Source organism: Cibotium barometz, chromosome 2, assembly GCF_041138505.1.
Source record: "Cibotium barometz isolate CiBa-2024 chromosome 2, ASM4113850v1, whole genome shotgun sequence".
In the NCBI taxonomy this organism is placed as follows: Eukaryota; Viridiplantae; Streptophyta; class Polypodiopsida; order Cyatheales; family Cibotiaceae; genus Cibotium; species Cibotium barometz.
In genome coordinates this window covers 25260746-25275717 of record NC_141047.1, presented here as the reverse complement: position 1 = coordinate 25275717, position 14972 = coordinate 25260746, and the positions used below count along the sequence as shown (strand labels likewise).

General features: G+C 38.7%; 1 protein-coding gene across 1 annotated transcript; it reads left to right on the top strand.

Moving 5' to 3' along the window:
* Nucleotides 1-481: 481 nt before the first annotated feature.
* On the top strand, nucleotides 482-2890 carry LOC147640854 (uncharacterized). The gene is made up of 3 exons (XM_086816038.1): nucleotides 482-689; nucleotides 1202-1284; nucleotides 1619-2890. Exons 1-3 carry the CDS (start codon nucleotides 615-617, stop codon nucleotides 2484-2486), a joined length of 1026 nt encoding a protein of 341 aa, XP_086672164.1. The 5' UTR covers nucleotides 482-614; the 3' UTR covers nucleotides 2487-2890.
* Nucleotides 2891-14972: the final 12082 nt, after the last annotated feature.

The window sequence follows — 14972 nt, the reverse complement described above, 5'->3', positions numbered from 1 at the left end:
GCAAGTACACAAGGAGGGGAACCTTCTAATTTGAACATGAAGTGCGTTCATTCACGATCTACATGCCAGAAGGTGAGTAAACATTATGAAATTGAATTATGAGCTCTTGAGAAAGGAAAAGAGGCCATCAATTCCAAGGGAAATGTAACCTATGGAAGTTAAAAAAAGAGAGGTTGTGGTTGAAAATGCACACAAAAAGGCATTAGAGAAATGGTTCATAACGGTGGGTGTGAAAATCTAGAAGAGGCCACATGATGTCCCTTCAAAACTAAGCAAAGAAGAGGGTGTGTGTGTGTGTGTGTGTGTGTGTGTGTGTGTGTGTATATATAGTAGTACACGCAAGGTTGATATATATTCGTCCAAATTAAGTAACACCAGGTTTTATGCTTCTACTTTGTGTTATGGAAACCGTGACACTATTTACTAGCTCACGCACACTATAGAGAAAGCTGAAAAAGCCAGGTCTTGTCGATGGGCTCTCTTTTCATGGCTTATCATCAACAAGCCAAGGGACCCCCCTTCCTCCATTGTTTCCATTGCGCGTGCTTTGCCTGCTTTTCATTTCACCTTCTTCACCATTATCTTCTTCTTCACTAGAGAGTAAGATCAGAGTAATGGCTAACTTCACTCATGGAGACACCGACTGGTGTTGGGGTAGCCTCAGACCATGGCAACTCCTCCATTCTAAAGTTAGTTTCAATGCATTGCTCTATTGATATCACTTATCTAGCTTTAATTAGCAGCTTATTCTACTGTGTGATAATTATGTAACTAACTGTATCATGAGCTTGATTTGACTAGCTCAGTACTTTGGTACAAATTGTGTGTTCTCTTAGTATGATAGCTTGCTTCTTAAACAATCCTCAAGCTTGATTTGAGCTACGTTTGTACAAATTATGTTCTCTCTTATGTATAAAAGTTAAGTTTACTTGCTAGACAATCTTTTTCTTGGATCTCTTAGTATAAAAATTAAGCTTACTTGCTAGACAAGGTTTTTCTTGGATCTCTTGTGGGGCACATTGCATGGTGACTTATGGATGATTTGCACTCTGTGTACTAACTCCCTAATTGATATGGATCTATGTACACACTCTTACCTCAATTGGAAAAGACAATAAGCTCACATAGCTTTTGATCTTCAAAAGATGCATAGTAATTTGATGGAGATTGGGCTCATTTTTAAGTGCAACTTGTTTTTCAGCTAGCAGAGAGAGAAAGGCGTGGGAATTTGCTAGATGTATGGGAGGTGGTTGACCAGACGCTGGGAGCAACCACAGATCTCAGGTTCATCCATGATCCCCCCCTAATTACCTTGTAATTGAGCTTCTAATCTACCTAGATTAGTAGATCTTAGTTAAATACTACCCTTCTTCAGTACTAATGCAATGCACAGTATAAAGTGCTAAGCACAATTAGCGAAATCTTGGTGATGTGCATAAACTGCTTTATGCCTAATCTTTGTAGTTTAAGCTCCTGATTATGTGGCTTGCAATTAATCACTTTGCTCCTACTGTTTGTGTCTCGCTTAAAATTAGCAGATTTGTGGTGCATGAGCTCCTGAGCTTGGAAATGTTAATGAGCTCGGTTAGAAGCTTATATAAGATTAATGTTCTTACAGGGGCAGGGATCAAGAAGGTGATGGGGGGCGGTCATATGGGCTGCAATTTCTGGGCGATGATGGGGAGTTTTGGAGGCATGGAGGGGTGATGGAGGCCAGGATAAGGGAGTGGCTGGCAAGGAGGGCTGAAGAGGAGGAGGAGGCAGTGGTGTCGTCTGTGAAGAAATGCAGCAAAGAAAGTGTAATTAGCACATCATCTGCCATAGCCATAGCTTGGGCAACTGAGGGTCAATATGAATACGCAGAAGAAGAAGAGGAGGAGGAAGAAGATGATGAGGATGAGGATGAGGAGGAGAGCGATGATGAAGAAGAAGATTACAGTCTAAACTATGCAGACAGCATTGACGAAGAAGAGATTAATTACAATGATTATGAAGATAATTATGATTGTAATGAGATTATTCAGGAGAGCGCTATTTTAGTTGTAAATAAGTGCTGCATGGGCCGCGCTAATTACTCGGCTGCACCAGCTGATCAATTAGATGTAGCAGCTGAAACCGCGGCTAACATGGCGACGCCGCCAGATGTGGAGGAGGTCCAATTTGAGCTCTGCCCTGTGTGCTTGGAAAAGCTTCTGCCAAACCAGGCGCTGCTGCCGTTGGCCTGCCGCCATGCGTTCCACACGGGCTGTCTATCGCCTTGGCTGCAGCGCCAGCCGCACGCCTGCTGCCCCTGCTGCAGGGCTCCCATCTCCTCCGCCACTCTCGATGCGCCGCCTATCGGAGCGGCCCCGCTAGATCTAGCGGCGGTGCCGCCCACGGAGAGCCTCGAGTATTCTTGTGCTGATGATGATGGCAGCAGGAGCGACATCATGGGCCTCCTTGCTGACATGGAGGCAGCTCTAGAGCAATTTGGCTTTCGATCTTAAAATATAAAGCTCAACAAAACCCCATTGCTCCTTTTCAAAGTTGTGAACTTTTCATTTGCCCCCTTGTACCTCCTTGTATCACGTGCATGATCCCCCACAAGTAAACGTTTACCCCCCCCCCCCTCTCTCTCTCTCTCTCTCACACACACACACACACACATACTCATCCACTCTCACCACGCATGCCGTCATGCCTACACGTGTGCAAATGCACACATGTACACACACCCCTAGAGAGAGTTTTCCATTCTAGACTTGGCATTATGGTTATATCGTGTTTTCAATGCCTTATCATATCTCTCTCTCTCTCTCTCTCTCTCATGCGTGCATGCCTTCGCACATTATAGTGCAAGGCTATTGTTCATAATGCCTATCCTTATGGAATAAAAGCCACCGTTACTCCATTTCCATTGCTAACTTTCAAAATCATTAGCAACTTTCCGCCAGTTTCTTGTGATTTTGTGAATACCTCTTTTTAAGAGCTAGGCACCTTTTCTTTTCCTCTGATGTATTCAAGCCTATTTTCTAATTTAAATTACAATGACATGCCTCACTCCCCTAACCTTTAGCTACAAACATTTCATTAAAAAAAAATTTGGACGTAATGTATTCGTTTTGAGGTACGTGAATAACAATTAGATGGATGTTTTGTTGTCATTCACAATAAATTTTAGAGTAGTCATATAGTCATAGTCATTTGTATATTAACATTGTGGTGCATTGAAGTCATTTTGATTTTAGCCTATTTCACAAAATTATTGTCTTTACATCAATAGCAATATAAATGAGACATGTGACACATTAAAGATATGGTAAAGTAAATTTATGATCCTTGAATAGTGATTGTGAGTGCACTTGCACATGCACATGCACATGCACATGCACATGCACACTAAAGTAGCAAATGCAATTATTAAAAAGAAATCCTTCAACATTAAGTTTAGTTTTTACATATGATTGTTATTGCTAAGGCCTTAAAATTATGTTATTTCACTAGAATTTTCCAAAAGTTTAGCCAAAGGTTAAATGTTTGGAAGTTTTGGCAAATAATTAAAAGAAACTTGAGACAGTGTATGGACTTAATATGTTGATATAGATGTTGACTTGTTTCTAAGTAATTAATGAAATGGGATAAAGTGTGAAATGTTGAATGACCAGATTTGACTTCAAGGCTCTAAAAATAGTCGATAGACGCAATGGGCACTTTTCTATTAAGTAGACTTAGGAGAAGGTTGGGGAAGTAGGTTTTGTAGTACTTAGTCTAATCATCATTGGTGCTGCATTTGATTTATAGAAAAATAGGACATTTTTAGTAGCATTCCCTCAAACTATATCTCAAACCATCTCATCTTAAGAAGCATGGATATTATGTCGTTGCAAACCCTTAAACCATCTCATTATTCTTGTATGAGTGGCTACGCTATTTGTGAAGAGGAACATCATTCCTTCCATGCCTTTCATTGATAACATATGAATGGAGATTCATAAGAGGGGACATGAGTATTTACAAACCACCAACTTGGTGTTTTGAGAAATGGGTGTCTGTGGAGACATTGGAGGTATGCCCTTGGTTCTTGGAGTTTAGTGTGGGTGAGTTTCCTATGGGTGAAGAGATTTATAAGAGGGGACATGAGTATGTACAAACCACCTTAGTGGGTTGAGAAATGGACTTGCATGGAGACATTAGAGGCATGTCCTTAGTTCTTATAGTTTCTTGTGGGTGCGTTCCATGTGGATGAAGATCAAAAATAAAACAAGGCAATGAGGTTGATGTAAACCACATCGCAATTTAACATGGTTTCACCTTCCCAGCCTACCATTAGGTGCTTTGGCATCTTCTTACCCACATGTAACAAATGCCTAATTATTGTAAGACCATGCTAGAGCTTTTAGACCAGCCTTACCATGAGCTTAATGCTAAATAGGGAAGTCATTAACTTTTTGTACATACTTGCTTTTAACTAGAACTAGTGGCTTGGGACTATTTGTAAGTTTTATTTGGCCTAGTGTGAAAGCTAGCCACTTCATTTTTTATATTGAGCAATACACATTTATTTCCCTTGCAATAGACTTATGAGCTTTCCTTCTTCTCCCTACCCTCTTGCTTATGTTTTATTGATTCGTGCTTGCTTGCTAGATAGGTTTTCTAGATGTTCGAGCTTTCCTTCTTCTCACTACCCTCTTGCTTATGTTTAATTAGATGTTTGCTAGATAGGTTTGAGTGTACATTTCTCCCTCTCATTAGCTCCCTTTGAATTTCACTTTTATGAGAGAGAACCAGTGCAAAGGTTGTATCCTTCTTGCTTCCATCTAGGAAATGGTACTAGAAGCTCTACCTTTACTCCCTTAGCGAAGGAGCATTCTAATTGGCACGGGGACATGACGGATGAGCTAGTGCACCCAAAGTATCAACAACAAACAACACCAATTAATTTGGCAAATTACCAAAAAATGACACTTGATTTGACAAGGCTAAGGCAAGATCTTGACTTGAAAACATTTGGCACCACTAAGGGGGAATCCTAGGGTTTAGCTCCATTTGTCTGTCCATTCCAAGCTATGCTCTATTCACCCGATATTGCCTAGCATTAATTAGGAGGTCAAACTCCAAAAACCATACTTTTTAGAGCCTTGGATTTGTTTAGTTTGTTGTTTTTTTATTTTGAATCTTGTTTGCATTAGGGCTTATTTTGAAGCTTGTTTGCATTAGGGCATTCTAGTTGCATACCTTAGAAGGGGAAAACCTTGGTTTCTTGGTGATTTCATGATTTTGAAGCCCTTAAAGCTTTGATATCATTGTATTGAATTAGGAAATAGGAAGTAGCATTTGGAGTGGATTCCCCTCCAAATACATAAGATTTGAGCTCCATTAGGTGTAGATTAGAGTGGAGAAGTTCATTTTTTTCAATGCATCCATAAGGTCTGGATTAGAGTGGGAAAGTTATTTTTTGTTTATGCATTTCATATTTTTCCATGCATTATTAGAATTAGTAGCTAGGAAGCATGCAAAATCCATAAAAAAACAAGGAGAAACACTTAATCACTAGCATAAACATCATTAATATAAAAAACCAAGTAAAAACATCTCCCTTATAGGAGATGTGAGTCCACAGTCACATGCAAAAAAAAGATGTGAGCATGAGATATAACAAACATGAGATGTGAGTGTGAGCTAAAATAAATGTGAGCATGAGTCAAAGGGTGGGTGAACCTAATATTGTACAAGCCAATTAAACTTACCTTGAATGTCCTTTCAAGACCTTTTTATCATACAAGCATCAATTTCTAAGAAAAAATCTTGTTCTTGGAGCATTAAGTATTATTGCTCACTTGACCGAGGCATGGGGCCCCACACATTACTTGTTGGAATCCATGCTCGAGTGTGCATATTTCATAAAAGAAAAATTTTGGTAGATCTATTTTATTAAAAAATATGTGATTCCAACAAGAAGTCAGATGTTAGATGTGAGACATAACTTCACAAAAAAGGTGAGAACTGAAACATGAGACATGACGCCACAAAAAGTGAGATGTGAAACGTGAGAGACATGAGTCCACAAAAGGTGTGAGATAGAAGTTCACTAGACGTGATTTGTGAGTTCACCATATATGAGATGTGAGACACGAGTCCACAAAAGGCATGAGATGTGAGACATAAGTCTACCACACATGGGACGTTAGATATGAGCCAATAGTCTACAACATGAGCCATTTTATAAAAATCAGTGAAATGTGAGTTATGAGCCCAGTTATCCATAAGACATGCTCATTAGACATGAGATGTGAGATAAGACATGTGTGGTGAGATGTGAGTCTAGCTCAATAGACATGAGATAAGACATGAGTTGTGAGACGTGAGTCTAGCTCACTAGATGTGAGACGTGAATCTAGCTCACCAAACATGAGGCATGAGTCATTTTATACAAAAATTTGTGACATGAAAACCAACTATCCATGAGACATGAGTCCACCAGTTGAGTTAGCCAAGTTTCTCCAAATTTTCGTGAGCCCAGATGTGAGACATGAGTGAACCTAGGAAAGCATTTTTCTACATGTTTTTTTAAAATGGATCACGACACCAATTGATTTTGCAAAGTACCAAAAAATGACACTTGATTCGACATGGCTAAGGTAAGATCTTGACTTGAATATATTTAGCACCACTGATGGGGAAAAGCCTAGGGTTTAGCTCTGTTTATCCCTCCATTCCAAGCTACTAGGATCACCCATTATTGCCTAGCATTAATTAGCAAGTTGTTAAGATTCACGGTACCTACAACAAAAAGCTAATTAGACTAATGATACATTAATCACACACAAATGACACATGATTAACTTAATCCTAATGTGGGTGATGCCTAAGAAAGATTATGATAAGAGTATGTGAAATATGTGAAACAAAGTGATCAAGCTAAATAGGTTGGAAGATAGATTAACTTGCACTCATAGAGAAGCTTAAGATGTGCTTGTACTTCCATTGCTTAAAAATTACCCCTTTTATATGGGTAGATTACATCTTTTCTTGTTCCATGCATGTGGGATAATCCAGTTTTTCCATATGGCTTGAGCGGCTCACCTACTCACTCCCTGCCTCTACATGTGCTCTATGGCACCATACTTATGATGAATAGCCCCCCTTGGTGCCATATCTCTAGGCTACTCAAGGTGGTCAGATGTGAGTTACAACAAACATTACCCCCCCTAGGTGCTCAACTAGCTACTCTCAGGTGGTCAGGTAGATGCACACAACAAACAAGATGAAATGATCAGATAGGTGTCTACTCATATGGTGACCCCTCTTTTTCAACAGATGGCTAGGGTAGTGGTGGTGTTTTCTTCCTTGCTCTTTTACAACAAATGGCTAGGGTAGTAGTGGTGTTTTCCTCCTTGCTCTTTAGAAGAGTTGATCACTAGGGATCTGTTTGTACTTGGTGGTCAAAGTAGTTCCCATAAAGTTTTCTTCACTTTTCTTCAATCTGCAATCTTCTTCTTTGTGCCTAAATTTGTTGCAGTAGTTACACTTTGGCTTGTCTTTGAACCTGCATTCATTTTAAAAGTGTCCTTTCCTACCACAATTGTGACACTTCGCATTGCTTTTATTGAACAATGCATCAAAATGGTAGCTTTGCCAGATTCTTCAAGGTTGTGACAAGTGTATTATATTCCTTTAGCATGCTTTTTAAGCATATTGCATCTTTATTTCCAATCTTAGCATCTATGCCATCTAATTGGATCATGTTGCTTTTCATTTTACTAAGACAAATTGAGCCAAAGATTCATTAAAGTTCATTTCTAGACCATAGAACTCAATCTTTAAGTGAATTTCTTGGTTCTTTGCCTTACCTCCAAACACGAGATTCAATGTATCCCATATATCCTTTGCGTGTTCCTTAGAGTCAATGTGATGAATGAGACTAGTACCCAAGTGGAAACCAATGAGTGACAATGCTTGCTCATCTTTTTCAACCCACCCTTCACTTGGTTCATCTGGCACAATTTCCTTAATGATTTTCCACAATTTCTTATGCATTAGAAAGTGCTTCATCTGTGTAGCCTAGGCGTGGAACCCTTCCCTATTGAACTTCTCTACATCGAAGTGATGCTTATTGATGTTTCCATAATGAGAAGGTCTTACCAAAGAGCTTATGATGCTTCAATTGGCAGTGTCTATTCCCACACAACTTAGCAAATGTGGGTGCTTTAATTAAGATGAAATGCAAGTAGTGCGTGTGCTTTTAATTTTTAATTTTTTGCTTCTAGAGCTTCTTGAGGGTAAAACTAGTGTCTTTGATGCATAAAAACACTTAATGCAACCCTAATTGTTCAATTGTATCTCCAATTACTACTAATTACATGTTAATTATAGTGATTAGTGCTTAATATAGTGATTAATAGAGCTGAAGACTTGGAGGGCTTGGAAAATTGAAATTTGATGGGGATTTTTTCATAGACCTCTTTCCCTTGATTAGATTGAGTGGTCCAAGTATAAAAAACCTGCTCAAAAACACCTAACTGATAAAAATCAGGTGATTGGTAATCTGGTTATTGTGGCCAGCTCAGTGGATGAATTGCTACCAAATTTAAACTTTAGGCTCCATTGGTATTTCTAACAAGCTCCTAAAAGGGCTTCCTGTAATTCCATTTACATTGCCCAAATGAAGTAGAAGAATAGTCGCCTTTGTTGTGCAAATTTTGGTTTAGTTGGCTGGCGGTGATTTGGTGTGAATGCTTCGAGTTGTAGATTTGCCTAGGCTTGTGTGAGATGCCTCTTGAAGGTATTGGACAAAGATTGAGTGATTTAGGAGAAAAAGCTTGAGAAAGTTTGGCCACAAGAAGGCCAAAGGGATAAGGTTATAGTTAAATGTAATTAATGGCTTGATTAGTGTAAAGAAATGATTAAATAAGCTAATAAGATAACAAGGTGAAATTTATGCGAAAAAAGTGTGGCTTTGATACCATGTTAAGATTCATGGTACCTCCTTTAAGAATCTAATTAGACTAACAAAACACTAAGCACACACTAATGACACACGATTAACCTAATCCTAAGGCCTAAGCAAGATCATTGATAAGAGTATGGGAAACAAAGTGATGATAATAAGCTAATTAGGTTGCAAGATAGATTAACTTGCCCTTATAGAGAAGCTTGAGATGTGCTTGTACTTCCATTGCTTGAAAATGACCCCTTTTATATGGGTAGAGCACATCTTTTCTTGTTCCATGCATGTGGGATAATCCACCTTTGCCATATGGCTACATGTTCACCTACTCAACCCCTACCTCTACCTGTGCTCTATGACACCACACTTCTCAAATTAGGCCACACTCCAAAAAACAGAATTTTTTAGATTCTTGAGATGAATGTGTTTAATTAATTATTTATTTTTTATTTTGAAGCTTGTTTGCATTATGCATTCTAGTTGCATACCTTAGAAGGGAAAAACCTTGGTTTCTTGGTGATTTCATAATTTTGAAACCCACAAATTTTAGATTTTATCGTATTTAATCAAGAAATACCTTAGAATTTATGATTAGGAGTGGATTTTACTCCAAATACATAAGCTTTGAGATCTTCTGAAGGTGTGGATTAAAGTGGAATAGAGTGGATTTTTTTTGTTTATGCATCCATATGGCGTGGATTAGAGTGGGAAAGTTATTTTTTGTTTATGCATTTCATATTTTTCCATACATTATTGAAATTGGTAGCTTAGAAGTATGCAAAATCAATTAAAAACACAAGTTAATCACTTTTATATACAACATTAATATCAAAAACTAGGTAGAAACACCTCTTAGGTAGGAGAGATGAGTGACCTGTTGACAGTTCAGGCACAAAAGATTGATCTACCTTTTCCTTCCCTTTGTGTGATACATGTGTACCTACATATGTACTCAACATGCATGACCATGGAATAACACTAGATCCACTACTAGAGGACTCTCTAGGTCCACTAAGCACCTATGACTCTACATGTGGTGCAACATCAACAGTTCTTACATCTGCATCTTTTGTTGCCATAACTACTGGTTCATACTAGCTACTTCATCTCGTCAAAGACAATATATTTGTTTATTCTCATCTCATGAGTTCTAGGGTTATAACACTTATAACCTTTTTGATCCATAACATAACCAATAAAGATGCATTTCTCTACCTTTGGATCCAACTTTGTTCTTACTTCATCATCAGGAACATGCAAGTATGAAATACACCCAAACACTTTCAAGTGAGACACATCCGGTCTCACTTGTTCATCAGGAACATGTAAGTATGCAATACACCCAAACACTTTCAAGTGAGACATGTAAGTATGCAATACGTCCAAACACTTTCAAGTGAGACACATCCGGTCTTATTCTTGTAATCTTCTGTTCAGGTGTCATACCATGAATAGCTACACAGTGGATGCCATGTTCATAATGTACACAGTAGTTGCTACTTCTTTTGCCCAAAAATAATGTGGCACGTACCACTTTTGCAATGTGCCTATTTTTTCTTTCTACAACACCATTATATTGCGGAGTGTACCTGCATGTAAACTATCTCGTAATTCCCTGCTTTCTTAGGAAATTGTTGAACTCATTGAAGAAATATTCTCCCTCACCACCATTAGATCTTAGGCATTTATTTGCATGCCTTTTTCCTTCTCTTGACCAAGGCTTTCAATCTCTGAAAGTGAGCAAACACGTCACTTTTCTCCTTCATAAAGTAAACCCACCCTTTCCTAGTGTGATCATCAATTAATGTAACATAATACCTACAGCTTGTAATTATTGCAGTCTTGGTTGGTCTCCATACATACCTTGTGTTAGAATTAGGGTTAGGGTTGTAACAATGCACATACACTGTAAGATAGAGAAGCTTGAGAGCACACAAACTCACTAGATAGAATAAATAAATATGTGCCAGATACAAAAGATAAGTACACATCCCAAAATGAGTAGATAAGAGGGTGTACATACACACGAGGGAAAAAAATCTCCTAGTCAGGAAAAAAGTGTCGCGACGGTCCTAAGTGTGTTCACACACATCACTACCATATAATGCTACAAATCCCCCTCTGGATTAATGATATGAACATGTATAGGGTATGGCCAATCGATCCTGAAAAGGCAGTAAGCCCAAAGCTTTATGAAAAGCTTCGAACTTTTCACGAGGAAGAGCCTTCATGAATAAATCTGCCACGTTGTCATGTGTAGGCACATAGACCAAGCTGATCTCTATTGTAGAGAGTCTTTCCCTAACATAGTGGTAACACACCTCAATGTGCTTAGTGCGAGCATGAAACATTGGATTCCCTCGCAAAAACTGCTATTGCGCTCTCGCTCTATCAATGAAAATCCTAGTGCTAGATAATTGTCCAACACCCAAATTAGCCAATAAGACGTATGAGCCACACACACTCAACTGTAGGTGTAAAAGCTGCCCTGTACTCAGCTTCACAGTTGGAAGTGGCTACTGTAGGTTGCTTCTTTTGTTGAGCCATGATATACATGAATCACCAAGGCGAAAGAAAAACCCACTAGTGGTGGACACTCATGTGTCATAACATCCAGCCCAATTTGAATCATTGAAAGCATGTAACTGTGACTCACCCCCCTTTGGATAAAATAATCCAAAATATTGAGTGCCCTATAGATAGCGAAAAACCCGCTTAACAGCTTGCCAATGCTTTATTCTTGGGCTATGCATAAATCTAATAAACTATGACACTGCATACTTATCCGGCCTCATATTGCACACAAAGAAGGGATCCAATAGCCTACTGATATAACCTAGCATCAAAAGAGCCTCCTGCATTGTGCCTGTGCGTCTCTTCCATCCCATCTCGTTTGAGCAACAGTGGTAGGACCACAATGGGTAGTTAGTCCCATTAAGTTTGTCCTCAATAGACATGTTGAATACATCACTACTACCAACCATGACTGTCTACCAAATGCAAAATCTTTCAACACATTGCAAGTACTAAGTATTTACTGAATGTAACCAACCGACTGAATCACCTACAAAGTGTATTGAAAATAACACAGAGTAGAGAATAGAGTGTTACGAGAAAGTATGATGTCGATGTTGTTGAATACATTGTAGATGCTGCTGCACACCAAATATTTGTTACTGCACAGCCCAAACACCCAAAATTGAGTAAGACAAATCCAAAATGACGTCTCTCCAGAAAGTCTGCAGAAACCTTGCGGTGCCCAAAACGCGCCCGTCGTGCCGCATACCCCAAAATTGAAGTATACTTTGTACACAGAATACTATAGTATATACATTCTTCTCCTAAGAGAGTATCTCAATCGGAGACACAGAAAAAGGGTCGTGAAGGAGGGAGGTAGACTACTAGATCAAGTGTCAAGGAAGCTAGCTCTGATACCAATTGTTGGAATTAGGGTTAGGGTTGCAACAATGCACACACACAAGATAGAGAAGCTTGAGAGCACACCAACTCACTAGATAGAATAAAAGAATGTGTGCCAGACACAAAAGATAAGCACACCCCCTAAAATGAGTAGATAAGAGGGTGTATATACGCAAGGGGGAAAAAAAACCTCCTAGTGAGGGAAAAAGTGCCCCGAACGGTCCTAAGTGTGTTCACACGCATCACTACCATCTAATGCTACATCTTGTACTGACATGCTTTTCATGTGGGAAAGCATACTTGGCTTGTTTACCAAGATGGCATGCTTCATATACTTTATGCATACCATCAACCTTAAACTTTGGCAAACTTGCAACAATATTTTAGGCCTGCATAGACTTCATTCACTGTATACTCACATGACCAATGCGTATGTGCCATATTTCAATATCTATAAATGAAGCTTATTCCATGGATAAACGTGGTTTCCTTTACCTCATGCATGTTCACATCCAAAATAAGCATCATGTCATTTTTGTTACCCTTTACAACCGAGCGAGAGTGATTTTTAAAGTCTTCCACAAAACATCCTTACAGATTAAACTTCACTTGCAAACCCTGCTCAACCATCTGTCTAACAAAAACCGGAACATAAAGTACATCTGCCAAGTACTTCATTTTGTCATTCTTAATAGACAATGGTATTGAAGTCCATGGATCAAGCTCTTCTACTAGAAAAACATCTACCTAATCAAGCCTAATCCTACACAATTGATGTGATTAATCTAAAGTGTATGTAATCAAAGTTTACTCATGATGGATGAGCATGTGCAATAGAATCAAGCACAATTAGGTTACAAGATTGAGACTTGTACTCGTAAAGAGGCTTAAGATGTGTGTAAGCGATATGATTCATTGCTTGAAATGGCCCCCTTTTATATGAGGAGGTACACTCTTGGGCTTGTACATCAATATGGGATAAATCCCTTTGCTCATGTGGCTTCATGCTAGGCTTTGCACTTTCTGGGCTATTCTTTCCTATTTCCTATCTCTTCATTGAGCTTTTTGGCACCATATTTCTCAACACCCCCTTGGTGCCAAATCTTTGGGCTACTCAAGGTGGTTGGATGTCGGTTACAAAATGTGTTTTGACTTTTAACTTTCTGCATTCCCCTATGTGCTGTGAGCAACTTTGGCTCATGTGCTACTTTGGCACTTCCCCCCCTTGATGGTGACTTGACCTATCTTTTAGGGGCAGAGGTCATCTCTAGGAGTGAGGTGCCCCCCCTTGATAGAGACTTGATCTATCCTTGAGGTCTAGAGGTCTCTTCTAAGAGTGAGGTAACAATGTTTTGGCTATTTATTCTACCTTGGCTCAGTGCCATAGGGTAGTTATAAGCACTTTTTGTAGGAAGTAGGATTTTTTACAACAAATTTTTATTTAAGAGATGGGTAGTGAGATGAATTTTTGATGTGAGACTTTTGTCGGATTCTCTTTCTTCTTCATTGTAGCTTTTCTTGTTTCTTTCATTTTTGTTTCCATTTATTCTTTGTTTGTACACACTTAGGCTTGTATACTCATTTGGTTATAGACTTTTTACAAGGGTTGCATTCTTCTCATTCACACAAACACATGTTAGCATGCTCATTTGGTTGCTTACAATCATTTTCACACTTGAGAGAATTTTGTCTGCTCATATTGGCGGCATGTACAATGGTTGTAAATTTTTTGTGAAAAAACTTTATTGATGGTGATTTTGTTGATGACAAATGTAATGATGCTTAAACCATCCATGTTGGAGACAAGAGAGAAACCAAGACGATGAGCATTTTTTTAAAGCCCCACACTTTGTTATCATTTTCTTAATGATATCTAATAACTTCCTTAAAAAAACTAGAGAGCCTTACCCTAGCTCTGATACCATGTTGAAGTTCATGCATCAATCTCTCCTACTAGAAAAACATCTACTAATCAAGTGTAATTGTATACTAATTAAACATGATTAAGGTGACTAATCTAAGGTGGATGTAATCTAAGTTTACTCATGATGATGAGTGTGTGCAATAGACTCAAGCAGAATTAGGTTACAAGATTAATACTTGTACTCATAAAGAGGCTTGAGATGTGTGCAAGTGATACGATTCATTGCTACACCCTTGGGCTTATACATCAATGTGGGATAAATCCCTTTGCTCATGTGGCTTCATGCTAGGCTTTGCACTTTCTTGGCTACTCTTTCCCACTCCTTATCTTTTCCTTGTGCTCTTTGCTGCCATATTTCTCAACAAATGTCACTTTACCAACATGTGCAATGGGATGGACAATATCATCACATGTTTCTACATAACCTAGTTTTTTCATTTTATATATATCGTAACCACTCACCCCATGACTAGTCATGTAGTTTTACACACGCAAGAATCCAATTACCATATATCTTGAGATCTTAACACATCTCCTATTGTGGAACTGAGCATGTGCTGCATTACAAACAACTACTCACTTTTGTTCATCACCACCCTGTTTACTTACAATGACACATAGTTGCCTTGCTCCTGTAACTTTTCACTTTTAATGTCATTCTGCTTTTTATAACATTCCTTTGTCATGTGCCCTTGTTTGCCA